The 17373-nt window shown below is 38.6% G+C and overlaps 1 protein-coding gene across 1 annotated transcript in view; it reads left to right on the top strand.

Annotated features, from left to right (window-relative positions):
- The window catches only part of LOC103508562 (transforming growth factor-beta-induced protein ig-h3-like), a 78928-nt gene that overhangs the window by 59782 nt on the left and 1773 nt on the right, over positions 1 to 17373 (top strand). Inside the window, exons 4-10 of the mRNA XM_026823132.1 lie at positions 3374 to 3618; positions 4014 to 4180; positions 5164 to 5306; positions 7577 to 7794; positions 14821 to 14958; positions 15496 to 15714; positions 16240 to 16357. Coding sequence (XP_026678933.1) covers positions 3374 to 3618; positions 4014 to 4180; positions 5164 to 5306; positions 7577 to 7794; positions 14821 to 14958; positions 15496 to 15714; positions 16240 to 16357 — 1248 coding nt within the window. The remainder of the gene's footprint in view (positions 1 to 3373; positions 3619 to 4013; positions 4181 to 5163; positions 5307 to 7576; positions 7795 to 14820; positions 14959 to 15495; positions 15715 to 16239; positions 16358 to 17373) is intronic.

Consider the following 17373-nt stretch of genomic DNA (forward strand, 5'->3'; position numbering starts at 1 on the left):
TTTGGAACAATGCCGCCTATCTAGTATCTTGCAAGCGCTGGGTCGCAGGTTCGATTCCCGCCCGGGGCGGATTTTATCCTGAACGGATAGGGTTGGTTCTCGGAACAGCTGATGGCTTTCTCTTGTCCTGTCTTCCTTCTCTCTTCGATTTCGGGACGATAAGACCATGGCCAGTTACAGTTATCTTTATTAGGTAGGTACCTAAACCTCTTTTTTCTTTAAGTTTGCAAAATTTTAGTTACTAGGGCTCTTTTGTTTCTTTAGCGCCGATTTATGATATCTATTATTATCAGTGTGAATCATTAGACTTGTTTGTTATCTTGACTCCGAGTATTTTTGCGTTTTAAAAATGGCAAACAGGGAAAACGCATAATCTTTAAGTACTTACTATGTAATTGTATGAACATAAAAGTAGGTAGGTAGGTATCACCTTGCTATGTACGATAAGTAAGTATTACCTATATCTCAGGTTTTTGTTGCAAATAGATCAGTTGCGCTTACTTGGGTGATGTTTCAAAGTCATAGAGCAGGAAAAATGAGGACAAACGGAATTTTCCTTTTTCTCCTACGACTTCTAGATCCCGAGATAAACGTTCAATTTTCAAGATAAAAGAGTGGTAGGTATTTATTTTAATTGAAAGATAACAAAATAAGGTTTACTTTTTTGGGCAGTTTGATTGTGATGGTGATCAGGTGTGGAAGACAACGCAAGCCGAAAAATCGCCCTCATTTTGAAAACACTCAATCTGGTTCAAAATTCGACATACTGTCTAAAATCGCCCTCATTTTGAAAACACTCAATCTGATTCAAAATTCGACATACTGTCTCTAGCACTTCCTCTGGACTATAGCGCGAATTTCTCGATGGAAAGCACCAGTCAACTCACCCAGAAGCCTTGTTTTGTAAATATAGACCTTGTTTTTAACGTATTTCCATAAAAAAAAGGTCGCACGAGCTAAGATCGGTTTTGGAGGGAGGAAAATCAAAATGGGTGCGAAACTTCCTCTGAGCCATAGTCGAAAATTCAAGAAATGCCACCACGGCGAAAGTTCGATGTTGCGGGGTCCACGACTACAATGTTACAAAAGCTTATTTTGTTCTGAACTCAGTGATGTTCATTTCAACACGCTACGACAACTTATAACAAAGGTATGGACAAATAAAAATCGTCAGATAACACTGGGTCACCCTGTACATATGTTTGTAGGTAGGTATTTACTTACCACCTAGGCTGGGACAACTAGGATGTCAATTTGATGGTCCTTAGTACCACCTAGAACCTGGCACCCATGATGAAGGAAATGGTGAAAAGAGAAGCTACAAACGAATGACTAACTCTACACATTATATGGACATACCTAATTGCAATGACATGGAAATTCCATTGAATGGACTGCATGGAAATGGGAATGCTGCAAAACAAGCTAGACATGGAAAAGATGAGAAAACTTCCTTGACAATTTTCGATTGACCGAAGTTTTTTGTCTTCCTCCTCCTCCTCCTCCTTCTCCTCTTCTTCTTCTTCTCCTCCTCCTCCTCCTCCTCCTCCTTCTCCTCTTCCTCTTCTCCTCCTCCTCCTTCTTCTCCTCTTCCTCTTCTCCTCTTCTTCTTCTCCTCCTCCTCCTCCTCCGTGTTCTTCTTTTCTTTCTTGGAAAATGCTTCTTCTTCTCCTCCTCCTCTTCCTGCTCCTCCTTCTTCTTCCTCTTTTCATTTCTTGGAAAATGGATATTTTTGGCATAGCATCTTCTGTTAATCTGTTATTAACGAATCTCTAGGAAGAATTTGATAACCACTGGCGTCAAACATATAAACAATATAACAACTGAGCCATAATGACTAACTTGTCAGTGTTGATAATTAGGAAACCGTCATCATATATGAAGCTCACGTATTATTGACATAGACATGATTCATGATAGATCACCAAGATATGCCTAACGCCTTCTTTCTGGAAGATTCTACGGGAAAATCAGCTGGTACCGACCGGCACCTACAGACAACACAATAACATACCTAATATACCCATGTACCTATGCATATTTTTCAAATACATAATATTTATATGCATACATATGTAGTAATAATGTAAATATAATATATTAGACATGTACACAATAATAGATAGCTACCTACACCAATTCGTACAATTTTTACTTTCTATTTATTGTAAGTACCTTTAGAAATTATTACATCTTGGTTGGGTATTAAAGGTACCTAGCTACCTACCTACTTATTTTGTTGCGTAATTCTTTAATAGGTAGGTGTATAGGTACCTATTGGTATATGGTTTCAATGTGACTGAAATTACAACCGATTTTCCTCATTCCGAAGGTCACAAAATTGAATGGTTTTAGAGCATTGGTTCCCAACCTGGGGGTATTTACCCCCCGAGGGGTAAAATGCACTTTTTCGAGGGGTAAAAAGAACTAAGTGCTAAGTGAAAAAAAAAAAAGAAAAAGGTTGATGGGAAATAATAATAATAATAATAATAATAATAATAATAATAATAATAATAATAATAATAATAATAATAATAATAATAATACAAAAGATGTAGAAAAAAAAGATGGGATGAAGGAAATTTATGTGACGATGTGAACGGACCCTTAAAACCTTGATACAAAACCTCTGAGATGTGCACTATGGCATGGAGACAAATCAGGGGGGGCGCGAGCTTTTCCTATAAAAAAAAAAAAAAATCAAATTTATACCAAAATTACCTACCAGGTACTTTAGCTACTTAGTCTCCAACTCTAGTATTTTGAGATACATACGTCCAGCGTAATCATATGTAGATATATCAAACACCTAGAAAAATATTCTGATTATGCTTGAGCCACTGAGGTTGGTTCGTTTTGTTATTTCATAAAACCTATAAAAAGGTAACCTACTTACTTGAATATAAAAAAAAAATCTCAAACTTTCAAATTCTCGTTTTGTTATTCCATAAAATCCATACCTAGGTAAAAAAAAAATAATATACCGAGGGGTTGGGTAAGGTAGGGGGGGGGGGCGTGAAAAAATGAGAATATGCCCAAAGGGGGTTGCATAAAAGTTTGAGAACCACTGGTCTAGATTCGTATTAGCTCAACCCATCCTTTAGGGGTATTTCACCCTACTCCTAAGCCTCGGAGCTTTTTAGACTTTCTGTATATGAATAGTCATATGTCAACCATCCGGATACCAACCACACGCAACGTTGCCAATTTTCAGTGATCCTTTGGAAACTCGTGCTTTCACTGAGCTATCGCCGCTGTCAAAATAAATGTAGGTAATGGAGTGAACGACCTGGTATTCCAGAGTTAAAGCGCATTATTAGAGAAAAAATAATATGTAAATGTGATTTTAAAAAAATTACTCCTTTTCTTCCAGAGACAACGTGTGTGTAGACCGCGAGGAGAAGGTAGAGCATACCAATGACACGGACAGCGGTACAGGTCAGCTCAATCAGCTGTTTAGTTTCGGGGCAGCTCAGTTCTCGAGCTGTCGTCACAGTCCCAGCAAATACGTGTGTACGACGACCACTCATAAGAGAGGCGAATCTAAAACCGTCACCGTCACTTACCAATGTTGCTATGGATTCCGCCGTCTGGACAACCAGGGACAATGTGTTAAAGGTAAGGTCTGAACTGTTGAAATTGCTAGAGACCCATGTGCTACTAGATGTACTTGTCAGAAAGATGACGGTTTTCTGAGACCAAGGAGTGATTTACTTACATAGATAATTATTGCACTGATAAAAGATAGATACCTACCTATCCAAAGTCAAATCATTTTTTTTTTTTTTTTTTTTAGAAGTTGGATAGAGGGAACTGTAACTGCTAAGGTCTTATCGTTCCGAAATAATAGAGAAGGAAGACAGGAGAAAGCTAGCCGTCCAGAGAACGAATATTATCCGTTCAGGATGAAATCCGCCCCGAGCGGGAATCGAACCCGCGGCCTAGCGCTTACAAGGCAGACGCGCTACCAACCAAGCTAACTAGGCTGACAAAAACTATGTTGTGTTCTGCAGTTGATCTGAAGCCGATGACAGACCTGATGGGTGACCTTGGTGGCGCAGAATTCATGAAGATGGTGAAGAGCGTGAACATGGGTGACACTCTGGAAAGCAAAAACCTCACCGTGTTTGTTCCTAATGATGAAGCGGTCAAACAGTATGAGAGCGAGATCTATGCTACGGTAAGAACGAATTTTAACCTCTGAGGTCCTGGGTTTGAATCCCGGCCAGGACGGAAATTTTCTGACCAAACTTTTCCCTTTTCAGATAGAAATAGCTCCCATGGCGTAGTGGTCACTGCGCTCGCCTTGCACGCGGGAGACCCGGGTTCGATTCCCGGCGGGGTCAAGAAATTTGTATCATGCAAATGATGGATTCCGTGACTGGCTGTTGCGGGGCCCACTCAGCCTCGTGAGGAAAATGAGTAGTTATGACATATTTAAAAGAATTAAAAATTTGTCTTTAAAATAAAATAGCTTAAAACCTTTTTTACCCCTGAGGAAGTGTACCACAGATAATGTAGTTCCCATTACCTAGTGAGTGGGTGCCAAGGGCCCCAGATATGTATTGGGAAAATCCTACAATGCTGCAGTGAGCACCAAAGTTGTGACATAATAACACAAAGAAACTGCATTTACATTTACATAGAAATAGTCGTAAAAAGACATGCCTTTAAGTAATGCGAAAGCAGCTGTTCTCTGATTCGAGGTACAAGCTACCCATAGTCATATTTTATTACCTTCCTTTGGCCCGTAGTAGGTACTTCCTTAACGTAATACTTCCCATTTAGAATATAGAATAGAATATACCTTGTTTATCCTGCCAGAATGAGACTGAAAAGTCCCTTTACTCCCGCAGTCTAAACAAGGTCTTATATTTATATTTCATAGGTATAGTTTAAACAGGTATAGTTCGATCCTTTAGGTGCTAGGTCAACACAAGAACACCAGAAAGTAACCCAATGAAATCTTTTTGCAAACGAAATAACATGAGTGCTTTTTTATGATGAGATTCGAACCCGGGACCTTCTTCATGGCAAGCAAGCGCGTTACCACTGTTCTAACCGTGCCCTCTATTTTCCATTGCGTCAATTTCTAGACTACACCAACCTATTATTTCCCAGTTTGTATAGTAAATAAATTCCCCTCGTCGTTTCACTTCACAGAACAACGTCCGTCTGCGTCGTCGAATCGAGGACAATGACGTCCTGTCAGGAGAATCAGATAAGGACTATCTGTCTCCCTCTGATATGGTTCTGTCTCATGTTATTCCTGGAATTGTCGACATGAACGAGGTGTCTACTGTAGATTCGTGTAAGGTTAACCCATCTTTTGAGACTATTTGCCCCTACAGACTCCAAAAATTTCGAGCATTAAGGGTTTTAATAAATGATTCTTACACATTAAGGGGACGAAATTTGGTATTAAGAAGGGAAAAGGCATTGAAAAACCCGTGTAAACGTAAGTAAGTAGGTAGGTTCATTCCTGTCAAGTATAGAAAATCAATGTCATTCCCTCCAAACTGTCCACAGGGAACCAAAATCAAGTCTGAACTGACCGAAGGGAGCGTAGAACCGTTCACCTTCCTAGCTCCATCTGATGAGTCGTTCATATCTGTGGGAGAAGCCGAAATGAAGTCCCTCAAGGAAGACAAGGAAATGGCTGACGCTTTCATCAGAAAGCACATGCTGGAAGGTAAGATCTCCCGTTAGGTCCGGATTCCCGATTTTTTTTTTTTTTTTTTTTTTTTTTTTAAGGGTTGGTGAGTTTGGTTCAATTCTGAAGGAATTTTTTCAATTTTATCTTTCCTCAAATTGTTTTTTCTTTGATAGAGGGAACTGTAACTGTTAATCCTAAGGTCTTATCGAAGAAAGAAGAAGACAGGATAGGAGAAATCCAGCCGTTAGAAGAGTTGACTTATACCTCAGTCACTTTGGGCTTTTTGTGTGCATTGATAGAGGGAACTGTTAACTGATAAGGTCTTATCGTCCCGAAAGCGAAGAAAGAAAGAGGACAGGATAGGAGAAAGCCAGCCGTTCCGAGAACGAATCTCATCTGTTTGGGACAAAATCCGAGTTTGCCCCGGGCGGGCGTCGGACCCGCGACCTAGCGCTTACAAATCAGGCACTCTATCTTCCAAACTAACCAGGCTGGCAGAGTTTACTACTATACTACTAAGCGGACATATTTTGTAAAGGGTTGAAGCGTTGAAGGTATTAGTAAGTCTGAGTTTCTCTAATCAGACTTACTTTATCGTGGACACTCGTTGCTATGTTGAAAGCCCAGAAGAGGTTAGGTAGTAGAACAGCCGCGGGAGACTCTAATCTTGTTTCTTTATAATATTGACGCACCCATTTAAAATTGAATACCGGCAAATAAAAAGTTTCTCTAATGCCCCCTAATCTCGGCCTCCCCAGATCACGTGTGCTGCAGCAGTGTGGGCCCAGTGGTGTGGCCGTTTGTCAACGAGGCCTCTAACCTCGCTGGAGGCATGCACTCTACCTTCCAAACTAACCAGGCTGGTAGAGTTTACTACTAAGCGGACATATTGTAAAGGGTTGAAGGTATTAGTAAATCTGAGTTTCTCTAATTAGACTTACTTTATCATGGACACTCGTTGCTATGTTGAAGGCCCAGAAGAGGTTAGGTAGTAGAACAGCCGCGGGAGACTCTAATCTTGTTTCTTTATAATATTAACGCACCCTTTTATTTTTTTTTAAGAGGTTTGACAGAGGGAACTGTAACTTCTATGGTCTTATCGTCCCGAAATCGAAGAGAGAAGGAAGACAGGATAGCGATACTTGATACCTACCTAATTGTCTAAAATAGTTTGACACTATAGGTAAGTAAGTTTTTCCTTCACCAAAATCCTTTGATCTTGCCTGCTTTATGTGGGTTCGAGGCCATGTTGATTGACTTTAGTTTAAAACTTACCTTTAAGTATAGAGCTTATTTATGTTGATTACTTAAATAGGCATAAGTCAGTCCTTTATCCCAGTAGTAGGTGACTATTTACTGTAATTGTGATCAGATTTTAACATAGTATCAGGGATAAAATTCCATACCTTGTCTGGGATTGAATTAAACCCCAGGCATGGTATTGTATTCTTATTTGCATGACAATTTGATCACATAATAGAGCTTTTGTTCGTAGGGATGTGGCGACCCCATCGACCAGATGTTACATCTGCAGATAGCCTGTCACTGGTGGAAAGTCCCAGGCGGATGATTCCAAAATAGGTGCTGCGGTTGGCGATATTTTGACCGCTTTTTGGCGGGTTTCGACCGCTTTTTGGCGGTTTTCAGCTATATCGAATAAACGGTTAGAGATATTGTAAATGTTACAACAGAACACCCAAATAAACACCATTCAATAGGATAAGGAAAGTCGTGTGATGTTCACACCAGATTTTTGAATGAATGAGGTTAAGTTGTTTCTAGGTGTTTGTACCTACCTCAGTGCGATAATAAAATAAATAAGTCACTTACTACATATTATTATCATAATAAGTCAAGTAGGTCCTACTTGGTTCCTATTTACTTACTTCATATTATTCTAATCACTGTTCCGTCCTCGCAGGTATTCTACAGTGAGAACCACAACTCCTCTGTCCGTATGAACGTTTACCCTGGCGAAAAAGAAGCCGTGGTCACCGCCAACTGCGCTGAGGTCAAATCAGCCAACAACCCATCCACTGCTGGCCTGGTACATGTTGTGTCTAAAGTGCTGAAACCAGTGCACAAGTCTGTAGTCGAACTTATCCGGTCCGAGCCGAGTCTGTCCATGTTTAGCCAAAGTAAGTCTGATTTATTTTATTTTTAAGAGGTTTGATGCGCATTTCGTAAACTTTGACGTCACGACTCTTTGAACTTTTTCCATTAGAACGGCAAATAAAAATTGAATTTTCGACCTTTTAAAGTTACTTTTTCGGAGTTTTGATTTGGATTTTTTTACAACTCTCGCTGGAGGCTCCATGGAGATGAGAAGAGACTCGGCCGGCAAGGTTCACTTCAGCGCGGCCGTCGCTACTGACTGTGATAATATTGCCAAGGATGGCGTGGTGCACTTCATCAATAAGGTAAGTTGAGCGAACGAAGAGAGGTCTCATTTTGAACTCGACAGTTTGTCCGACAGTGTTGGTGTACAAAAAAGACGTTTCTATTTCGTAACAAAGAAACAACTGCTAGGTAACCTCGTGTGATCTCTGTGTCGCATGTCCCTCATAAGATTTCCCAGAAGAGACACATTTCCGATTTAGGTTTGGGTCAACACGAGAACACTAGAAAGTAACCCGGTTGAAATATTTACAATCGAAATACTATAGTGTCTTATTTTGGGTGCAGGTAGGTATTCAAGTTGACAGTTTTGAAAAAGTAGTACCTATCTTGACGTCACGACATACACGATGACGTCAGATCAACCCTCATCAGATGGGCGAGAAGAAACTAGGTGTCTACTTTCCATTTTAGGTGCTTGGTCAGGAGAATCCATTGAAATATCTTGATTACCTACTACCAAGGCAATTCTTAAAATAACAGGTCCAAATTACTCTCTGACTGACAAACCAAAGACCATCTGATAGACCTTTTTTTCGATAAGGCGCTTTAACACGTTACCTAATAAAATAAATCTCTTTCGCGCCGTACATAATAATAATAATAGTGCTTATTTATACTGCTCGCATAGGACTGAAAAGTCCCTTTACTCCAGCAGTAGGCTACTACTATTATTATGTGATCTCTGTGGCCCATGTCCCTCATAAGATTTCCCAGAAGAGACACATTTCCGATTTAGGTGCTGGGTCAACACGAGAACACTAGAAAGTAACCCCGTTGAAATATTTGCAATCGAAATACTAATAGTGTAAATTTTTTGTCGATGCTATGATGGGATCAAACCCAGGACTTTTTGTAAGCGCGTTACCATCACTGAACTACCTAACTGTGATTTTAACGAAAAAAAGACTACCTATTTGTTCATTGTCCACTATTTTCCTCTGTCCTCTAATAATAGTGTCAACTATATTTTTCCTCTGTCCACAGCCTCTGCTACCCAGACCTTTGCAAGTGAAGAATGGGAGTGTGAAGATTACTGATCCCAATGGTATGCAAATCCTGCTCTTCGGGATTTAAATCCCGCTGTTTGGGGTTTAGATCGTACCTCTGATTTTATTTATATAATTATGTATTATTCGTAAAGAAAATCGTATTATTTTTTTTAATTTTTTGAAGAAAATGTTCGACGTATAAGAGTTAAAAATGAGACCTCTCTTCGAAAGACACATTTCCGATTTAGGTTTGGGTCAACACGAGAACACTAGAAAGTAACCCGGTTGAAATATTTACAATCGAAATACTATAGTGTAAATTTTTTGTCGATGCTATGATAGGATCAAACCCAGGACTTTTTGTAAGCGCGTTACCATCACTGAACTACCTAACTGTGATTTTAACGAAAAAAATTCTTACTATTTGTTCATTGTCCACTATTTTCCTCTGTCCTCTCTAATAGTGTCAACTATTTTTCCTCTGTCTACAGCCTCTGCTACCCAGACCTTTGCAAGTGAAGAATGGGAGTGTGAAGATTACAGATCCCAATGGTATGCAAATCCTGCTCTTCGGGATTTAGATCCCGCTGTTTGGGGTTTAGATCGTACCTCTGATTTTATTTATATATTTATGTATTATTCGTAAAGAAAATCGTATTATTTTTTTAATTTTTTGAAGAAAATGTTCGACGTATAACGAAGACTTGTTTTATTTTCAGACATTTACCTACGTTTCGTTTCCTTTTACGGGATTAATTTTTATTAGGTCCTAGGCTCTTAGGTGTTTACTTACAAGAATCCCCCCTTCAAACATTTTTAGACCTCAGAAAACTACCTATAAAACGGTTTTACCTACCTAAGTACCGACCGTAATCTTTTTTTTTTTTTTTTTTTTTTTTTTTTTTTTGCCCCCCAAATCACAGCCTCTGCTACCCAGACCTTTGCAAGTGAAGAATGGGAGTGTGAAGATTACAGATCCCAATGGCATGCAAATCCTGCTCTTCGGGATTTAAATCCTGCTGCTTGGGATTTAGATTTTACCTCTGATTTTATTTATATAATTATGTATTATTCGTAAAGAAAATCGTATTACTTTTTGATTTTTTGAAGAAAATGTTCGACGTATAACGAAGACTTGTTTTATTTTCAGACATTTTTTACGTTTTGTTTCCTTTTACGGGATTAATTTTTATTAGGTCCTAAGCTCTTAGGTGTTTACTTACAAGATTCCCCCCTTCAAACATTTTTAGACCTCGGAAAACTACCTATAAAACGGTTTTACCTACCTAAGTACCGACCGTAATCTTTTTTTTTTTTTTAAGTACCTACCTAAGTACTTGCTACTAGCTACCTACTAAAGATATTTTCTTCCTTATGTAACTCCTTTATTCGCTAGCGTCACTATTCTTCTTGGTAAAATTTTAGCAGATACAGATTATATTTTTTTTTATGTTCAATGCCCTCATAGACATTTGGTGGTTGGACTCCGTAAAATTTGATAATAATATTTGTTCTGTTCGTATACGTCTTTTGTGATGTCAGTTTTATTTTGTTTTGTATTTTCTTTTAGAGTTTTAGCTTTGGATAGGATTCCTTTTCTTTTCTGAAGAGGTTTGATAGAGGGAACAGTAACTGCTAAGATCTTATCGTCCCCAAATCGAAAAGAGAAGGAAGACAGAGTAGGAGAAAGCCAGCCTTTCCGAAAATGAACATTATCCGTTCAGGATAAAATCCGCCCCGGGCGGGACAGAAATAAGGAGAACACATTGGAGAAAAAAGCCGTTCCAAGAAAGAACCTCATCTGTTTAGGATAAAGTTCGTTCTGGGCGGAATTCGAACCCGCGACCTAGCGCTTACAGGGCAGGTTCCCTCCTACCTACCCCGGCTTCAAAGATCTACCGGACATATTTCAATTAGGTCGGTATAGCTGCTATGGCTAAAAAAAAAACACCCTCTTCTGAATTTCAGCTCAACCCACCAGTCAAATCCTGTCGCAGTCCAACCACACCTCCTGGTTAGACTTGGTTCAGAAAGCGAACCTCCTGGACATGATTGATCAGACTCCCAACATCACCATGTTTGTCCCGAGTGAGGAAAGCCTCAATGAACCCGCCACCAAGCAGAAGTTGGACGCCATGAGTCCTGAGACTTTGAAAGTAATTTATTATCAATTTAATAAATGGTGAGATCATAAAAGACAGGACATAGGAACAGTGTAAGAAAAGACCCCCCCTCAAACTCAAACGTGGTTACATTGTTGGTGGATGCGTCAAAAACCCCAAAATATTGCAGGTTCCCAAAATTGCAGGTTATTAGTGGATGTGCCTATTGCCTAATACTCCAAAAGTTATCTCTCCTTATTTAGAGGAGACACAAAGAGAGAAAAGTAGGTAATGATAATGATTATAAAATTATTCTAGTGAATATTTTAGTGGATGTGCCAAATATTTCTCATTATAAGGAGTGAGAACAGAGAATCCTTCTTCTAAGATTCTAAGAAATGAGACAATACTAGATTTACCTATATGTATTCTACACTCGTCAAAGCTATTACCGATACAAACCTAAAATGAATAAATAGATGGGTAGACTCACTAGAATTATCTACGAGTACCTATGTACATATAATATTAACTATTGAACGTGTAGAATCACTTTAAAAACCGTCAGGTAACGCTGGGTCACCCTGTATATTAAGTAAATACCTATACCTATATTCCTACATAAGATAAGTTAAGGACCACTGCATATTAACATCACGTCATTCATCATTAAACCAACCTCTACATAAGTAGGCGCTTTGGAACAATGCCGCCTATCTAGTATCTTGCAAGCGCTGGGTCGCAGGTTCGATTCCCGCCCGGGGCGGATTTTATCCTGAACGGATAGGGTTGGTTCTCGGAACAGCTGATGGCTTTCTCTTGTCCTGTCTTCCTTCTCTCTTCGATTTCGGGACGATAAGACCATGGCCAGTTACAGTTATCTTTATTAGGTAGGTACCTAAACCTCTTTTTTCTTTAAGTTTGCAAAATTTTAGTTACTAGGGCTCTTTTGTTTCTTTAGCGCCGATTTATGATATCTATTATCAGTGTGAATCATTAGACTTGTTTGTTATCTTGACTCCGAGTATTTTTGCGTTTTAGAAACGGCAAACAGGGAAAACGCATAATCTTTATGTACTTACTATGTAATTGTATGAACATAAAAGTATAGGTAGGTAGGTATCACCTTACTATGTACGATAAGTAGTATTACCTAGATATCTCAGGTTTTTGTTGCAAATAGATCAGTTGCGCTTACTTGGGTGATGTTTCAAAGTCATAGAGCAGGAAAAAACTTTCTATTATTCCAGTACCAGGATAATATGATTACAAATATTTTTATGTAACTAAATTGCAAGTTACCTATGTCATTTTTGTTTGACTCTTAACTGTGTTCCTACTTTTATGATCTGAAATCAAATTAGAATAAATACCTACTCTTTTGTTTAAGTAATCCACTACGGAAAAATCTATCTACTCATTGAAAACCTTCACATAGAAAATCTTACCCACCCCCGGTTAAATTATCAATATTGCTATTTTGGCACTTTCATATCACAGTGACAATCTAGTGCAGTAATAAAGGAGAAATGGTAAACTAGTCTATCTTATTAAAGGTCAGACACCCCCGAACGTTCCCCTTATTACAAATGACGGCCCAACTCTGCGGCTCGAACTTTTCTTTGTGATTTTTACAGGTTGCTGTTGAATTGTACCTGTACCGTTACAATGGATGTTGTAACTGGAGTAGATAGTATTCAATTCTGAAGGAATTTTTAATTTTATCTTTCCTCAAATTGTTTTTACTTTGATAGAGGGAACTGTAACTGTTAATCCTAAGGTCTTATCGAAGAAAGAAGAAGACAGGATAGGAGAAATCCAGCCGTTAGAAGAACGAATCTTATCTTTTATAGGATAGGATACGCCCCGGGCGGGAATTGAACCCGTGACCTAGTGGACGCGCTGCGCTAAATTTCTCGCTAACTAGGCTTACTAGGCTATCGTAGGTACCTAAATGATTTATGGTATTTTTTGTGGGTTCAAAAATTGTATGGCCGCCTAAAAACTTGATTCTGCAATGTGCAACGCTTTACTACATACCTACATTCTACAACTATATTAATTTTATTCAGTTGTTTTTTACTTTCCTTATCCTATAGGAAGGAAAGTAATGTAATCGGGTCAAATTTTCGATGGTCAGATTTTAGTGCCAAAACACGTTTTGAGGTCCCTAGAGCCTAAATCCAAAGTTTCAGCCATTGGTCCGTGTGTGTGTCTCTGTGTCTGTCTGTCTGTAAACAAAATATCTCAAGAACGGTAAGAGCTAGAGACTTGAAATTTGATATGTAGCTGTCAAATGTGACAAGGATGCGACACGAAACTTTTGATTAAGACCGGTGCAACGGTTGGCGGCATTTTACCACTTTTTGGCACAACACAATAACATACCTAATATACCCATGTACCTATGCATATTTTTCAAATACATAATATTTATATGCATACATATGTAGTAATAATGTAAATATAATATATTAGACATGTACACAATAATAGATAGCTACCTACACCAATTCGTACAGACAATTTTTACTTTCTATTTATTGTAAGTACCTTTAGAAATTATTACATCTTGGTTGGGTATTAAAGGTACCTAGCTACCTACCTACTTATTTTGTTGCGTAATTCTTTAATAGGTAGGTGTATAGGTACCTATTGGTATATGGTTTCAATGTGACTGAAATTACAACCGATTTTCCTCATTCCGAAGGTCACAAAATTGAATGGTTTTAGAGCATTGGTTCCCAACCTGGGGGTATTTACCCCCCGAGGGGTAAAATGCACTTTTTCGAGGGGTAAAAAGAACTAAGCGCTAAGTGAAAATAATAATAATAATAATAATAATAATAATAATAATAATAATAATAATAATAATAATAATAATAATAATAATAATAATAATAATAATAATAATAATAATAATAATAATAATAATAATAATAATAATAATAATAATAATAATAATAATAATAATAATAATAATAATAATAATAATAATAATAATAATAATAATAATAATAATAATAATAATAATAATAATAATAATAATAATAATAATAATAATAATAATAATAATAATAATAATAATACAAAAGATGTAGAAAAAAAAGATGGGATGAAGGAAATTTATGTGACGATGTGAACGGACCCTTAAAACCTTGATACAAAACCTCTGAGATGTGCACTATGGCATGGAGACAAATCAGGGGGGGCGCGAGCTTTTCCTATAAAAAAAAAAAAAAATCAAATTTATACCAAAATTACCTACCAGGTACTTTAGCTACTTAGTCTCCAACTCTAGTATTTTGAGATACATACGTCCAGCGTAATCATATGTAGATATATCAAACACCTAGAAAAATATTCTGATTATGCTTGAGCCACTGAGGTTGGTTCGTTTTGTTATTTCATAAAACCTATAAAAAGGTAACCTACTTACTTGAATATAAAAAAAAAATATCTCAAAGTTTCAAATTCTCGTTTTGTTATTCCATAAAACCCATAGGTAAAAATAATATACCGAGGGGTTGGGTAAGATTTGGATTTTTTTACAACTTTTTACATAGGAATCGAGCTTTATTCATAATTTATACCCAAATGCACTGCTCCATTGTCATTCGCGCCGTTCATAGGTCTTGAATTCTCTTACTACTTGGTGGCATTTTATTTCCAGTGCTGGAGAGTGCTAATCTGACCCAAATCCTGAAGGATCATCCTCATGTCACTGTGTACGCTCCTAACAATGCCGCTTTCGATAAGATGGAGGCTGGATTGAGAAACAAGTACATCCGCGGTCAAGCCTGTATCAAGAGTAAGTTTGCTTGTTCGTTTTTTTTTTTTTTAAAAGTAGGGACTTTACGTCACTGTAATTGCTAATGGCCAGGGCACAAGCTGAGTTTTTTTTTAAAGAGGTTTGACAGAGGGAACTGTAACTGCTAGGGTCTTATCGTCCCGAAATCGAAGAGAGAAGGAAGACAGGATAGGAGAAAGCCAGCCGTTCCGAGAACGAACATTATCCCATCAGGATAAAATCCGCCCCGGGCGGGAATCGAACCCGCGGAGCTGAGTTTAAACTTGGTTTAACGATGTCCAATCAAGAGACCGGGTCACACAGGGTGACGGAACTCTATTACCTACTATTACAATACTTTATATCAGGAAGCTCGGAACTTTAACCTTCCTATAACATTCCAACAGCTTGAATCAGGAGAAATGACCCAATAATAGAGTTCTTCCACCCAAAGTCTCCTAAAATTCATGGAACCCTATCACTAATTTGTTTTCTCAGTGATATGGATCGATTTTGCGGCTCATGTAGGTACCTTTTCTAATTTTCTCCCCTCTCCAGGTGTCCTGAAGCACCACATCGTTCCGCACACCATCTGCACAGCCGCCATTCCCAACAGGAAACGGTCTACTATTGACATGAACGGAGAATGGTTGTCTCTGGAACGGGACCCATCCGGTAGTCTGGTAGTTGGAGAGAAGGCACACACCGAACAGCCAGACCTGATGGCCACTAATGGCGTGGTTCATATTGTCAACAAGGTCATTCAGCCCAAGTCTGGTGAGTTGAATAACAATCTACTTAGGGGAACTTAGACTTACCTATGTACGTAGAACCTGTTTAAGGGTTACGAACTATGACGACAGAAAATAGTCCTTCGTAAAGCTGGAAGTCGGTTCGTTTCTAGAGCAGCGGCAAATATGACCACTGCCCCTGTACAACAGAGTTTTATTTAGGGGGTCGAGGCCCCCTCAAGCTTCATTTTCTGTAGGTTAGACAACTTCCCTTGCTAAAGGAATAGCAAAGGTTGAGTGCGGAGGGCATCCACTCGTAAAAATTGTAGCCAAAACCAAATGTCAGCCCTAAGCAATCACCAGTTAGGGCTGATTGAGAGGCTGACGAAAAACGCCGACCCCGTCTGTACACGGGAAAAGGCAAAGAAGAAGAAGAAGAACTTAGGTCAGACTCCAAAAATTTGGAGCATCCACTGTTTGTTCTATTCACCCACTTTTTGCCCCTAATGCTACTGAAAATACCAGGTAGATTTTATTCCGGTCTAAACAATTTCCCACTTCTGAATTCCAGCTCAACCTACCAGCCAAATCCTGTCACAGTCCAACCACACCTCCTGGTTAGACTTTCTTCAATTCTTTAAATTTTACACCTATACCTTTAACAGATTCCCCGATATTTTCTCATTTATGTGAACAAATTTACAAATAAAAAGAAATTCCTTTACGTTATGGGAAGAGAAACATAAATTATCTACCTGTTTGTTTTAGTTGATTTTTCTTCTTCTCCTTCCTCAGGTAGGTACCTACTGAGTAGTACTGAATTAGACAGCGATAGTACCTACGTACTTATACCTTAGTGGACTTTATAAATACCTAGGTCTAGATTGGTCAGCAGCTATGTTACTAAACTTATAAGGTGTCCACTGTCCACAACAGAGTATAGGTACCAACCCTCGACCATAGCCTAGTATCGACCCCAGAGAAAATAAACAACAAACCATGCTAATGAATAAAAGCTTTCTCAACGGAGCCTTGACCATAGTACCGACCCTAGCAGAAAATGAGGTTCCATTCCATTGTGGACATCCTGGTGCGAAGGTCGAATGGTCTCGGTGATGGTCAATGGTCAATATCTAGGGTCAATCGTTTATGGTCAGTACATCGGTAAGTCCGTATAAAGTAGTACTTACCTAGTACCCTACTGCCTGAAGAATTTACTGATCTAAATACCTAACAATTAGGGACAAGGACTCTGATTGTTATAGTTTCCCTCTGTAAATAACGTTCAAGCGCTAGGCCGCGGGTTCGATTCCCGCCCGGGGCGGATTTTATCCTGATGAGATAATGTTCGTTCTCGGAACGGCTGGCTTTCTCCTTACATGAAAATGTCAGCCTCAGAAGATCGGAGGACAGTTCAAGACCTTCAAATAGATGACAAAGTATTCAAAGGAGTAACAGAATTCATGTAGTTCAAAGTTTTCCAATAATAGGAGTACCTATTGTGGAATTTCGTTCAGGACAGCTACACTATTATCACTTCACTTGAGCTCACGTGACTTGAGGGCAGTGTGGCTATCATGAACAAAATTACCTACAATATTATGGGAAAACTTCGAGCTACATCCTTGGGTAGATTTTCGCAAACCTTGGTCTATGCTTGAATTTATAAACAAGTAAATTAATCGAACTGCATAGGTATAAATGA

This window comes from Diaphorina citri, unplaced genomic scaffold (assembly GCF_000475195.1).
Source record: "Diaphorina citri unplaced genomic scaffold, Diaci psyllid genome assembly version 1.1 scaffold409, whole genome shotgun sequence".
In the NCBI taxonomy this organism is placed as follows: domain Eukaryota; kingdom Metazoa; phylum Arthropoda; class Insecta; order Hemiptera; family Psyllidae; genus Diaphorina; species Diaphorina citri.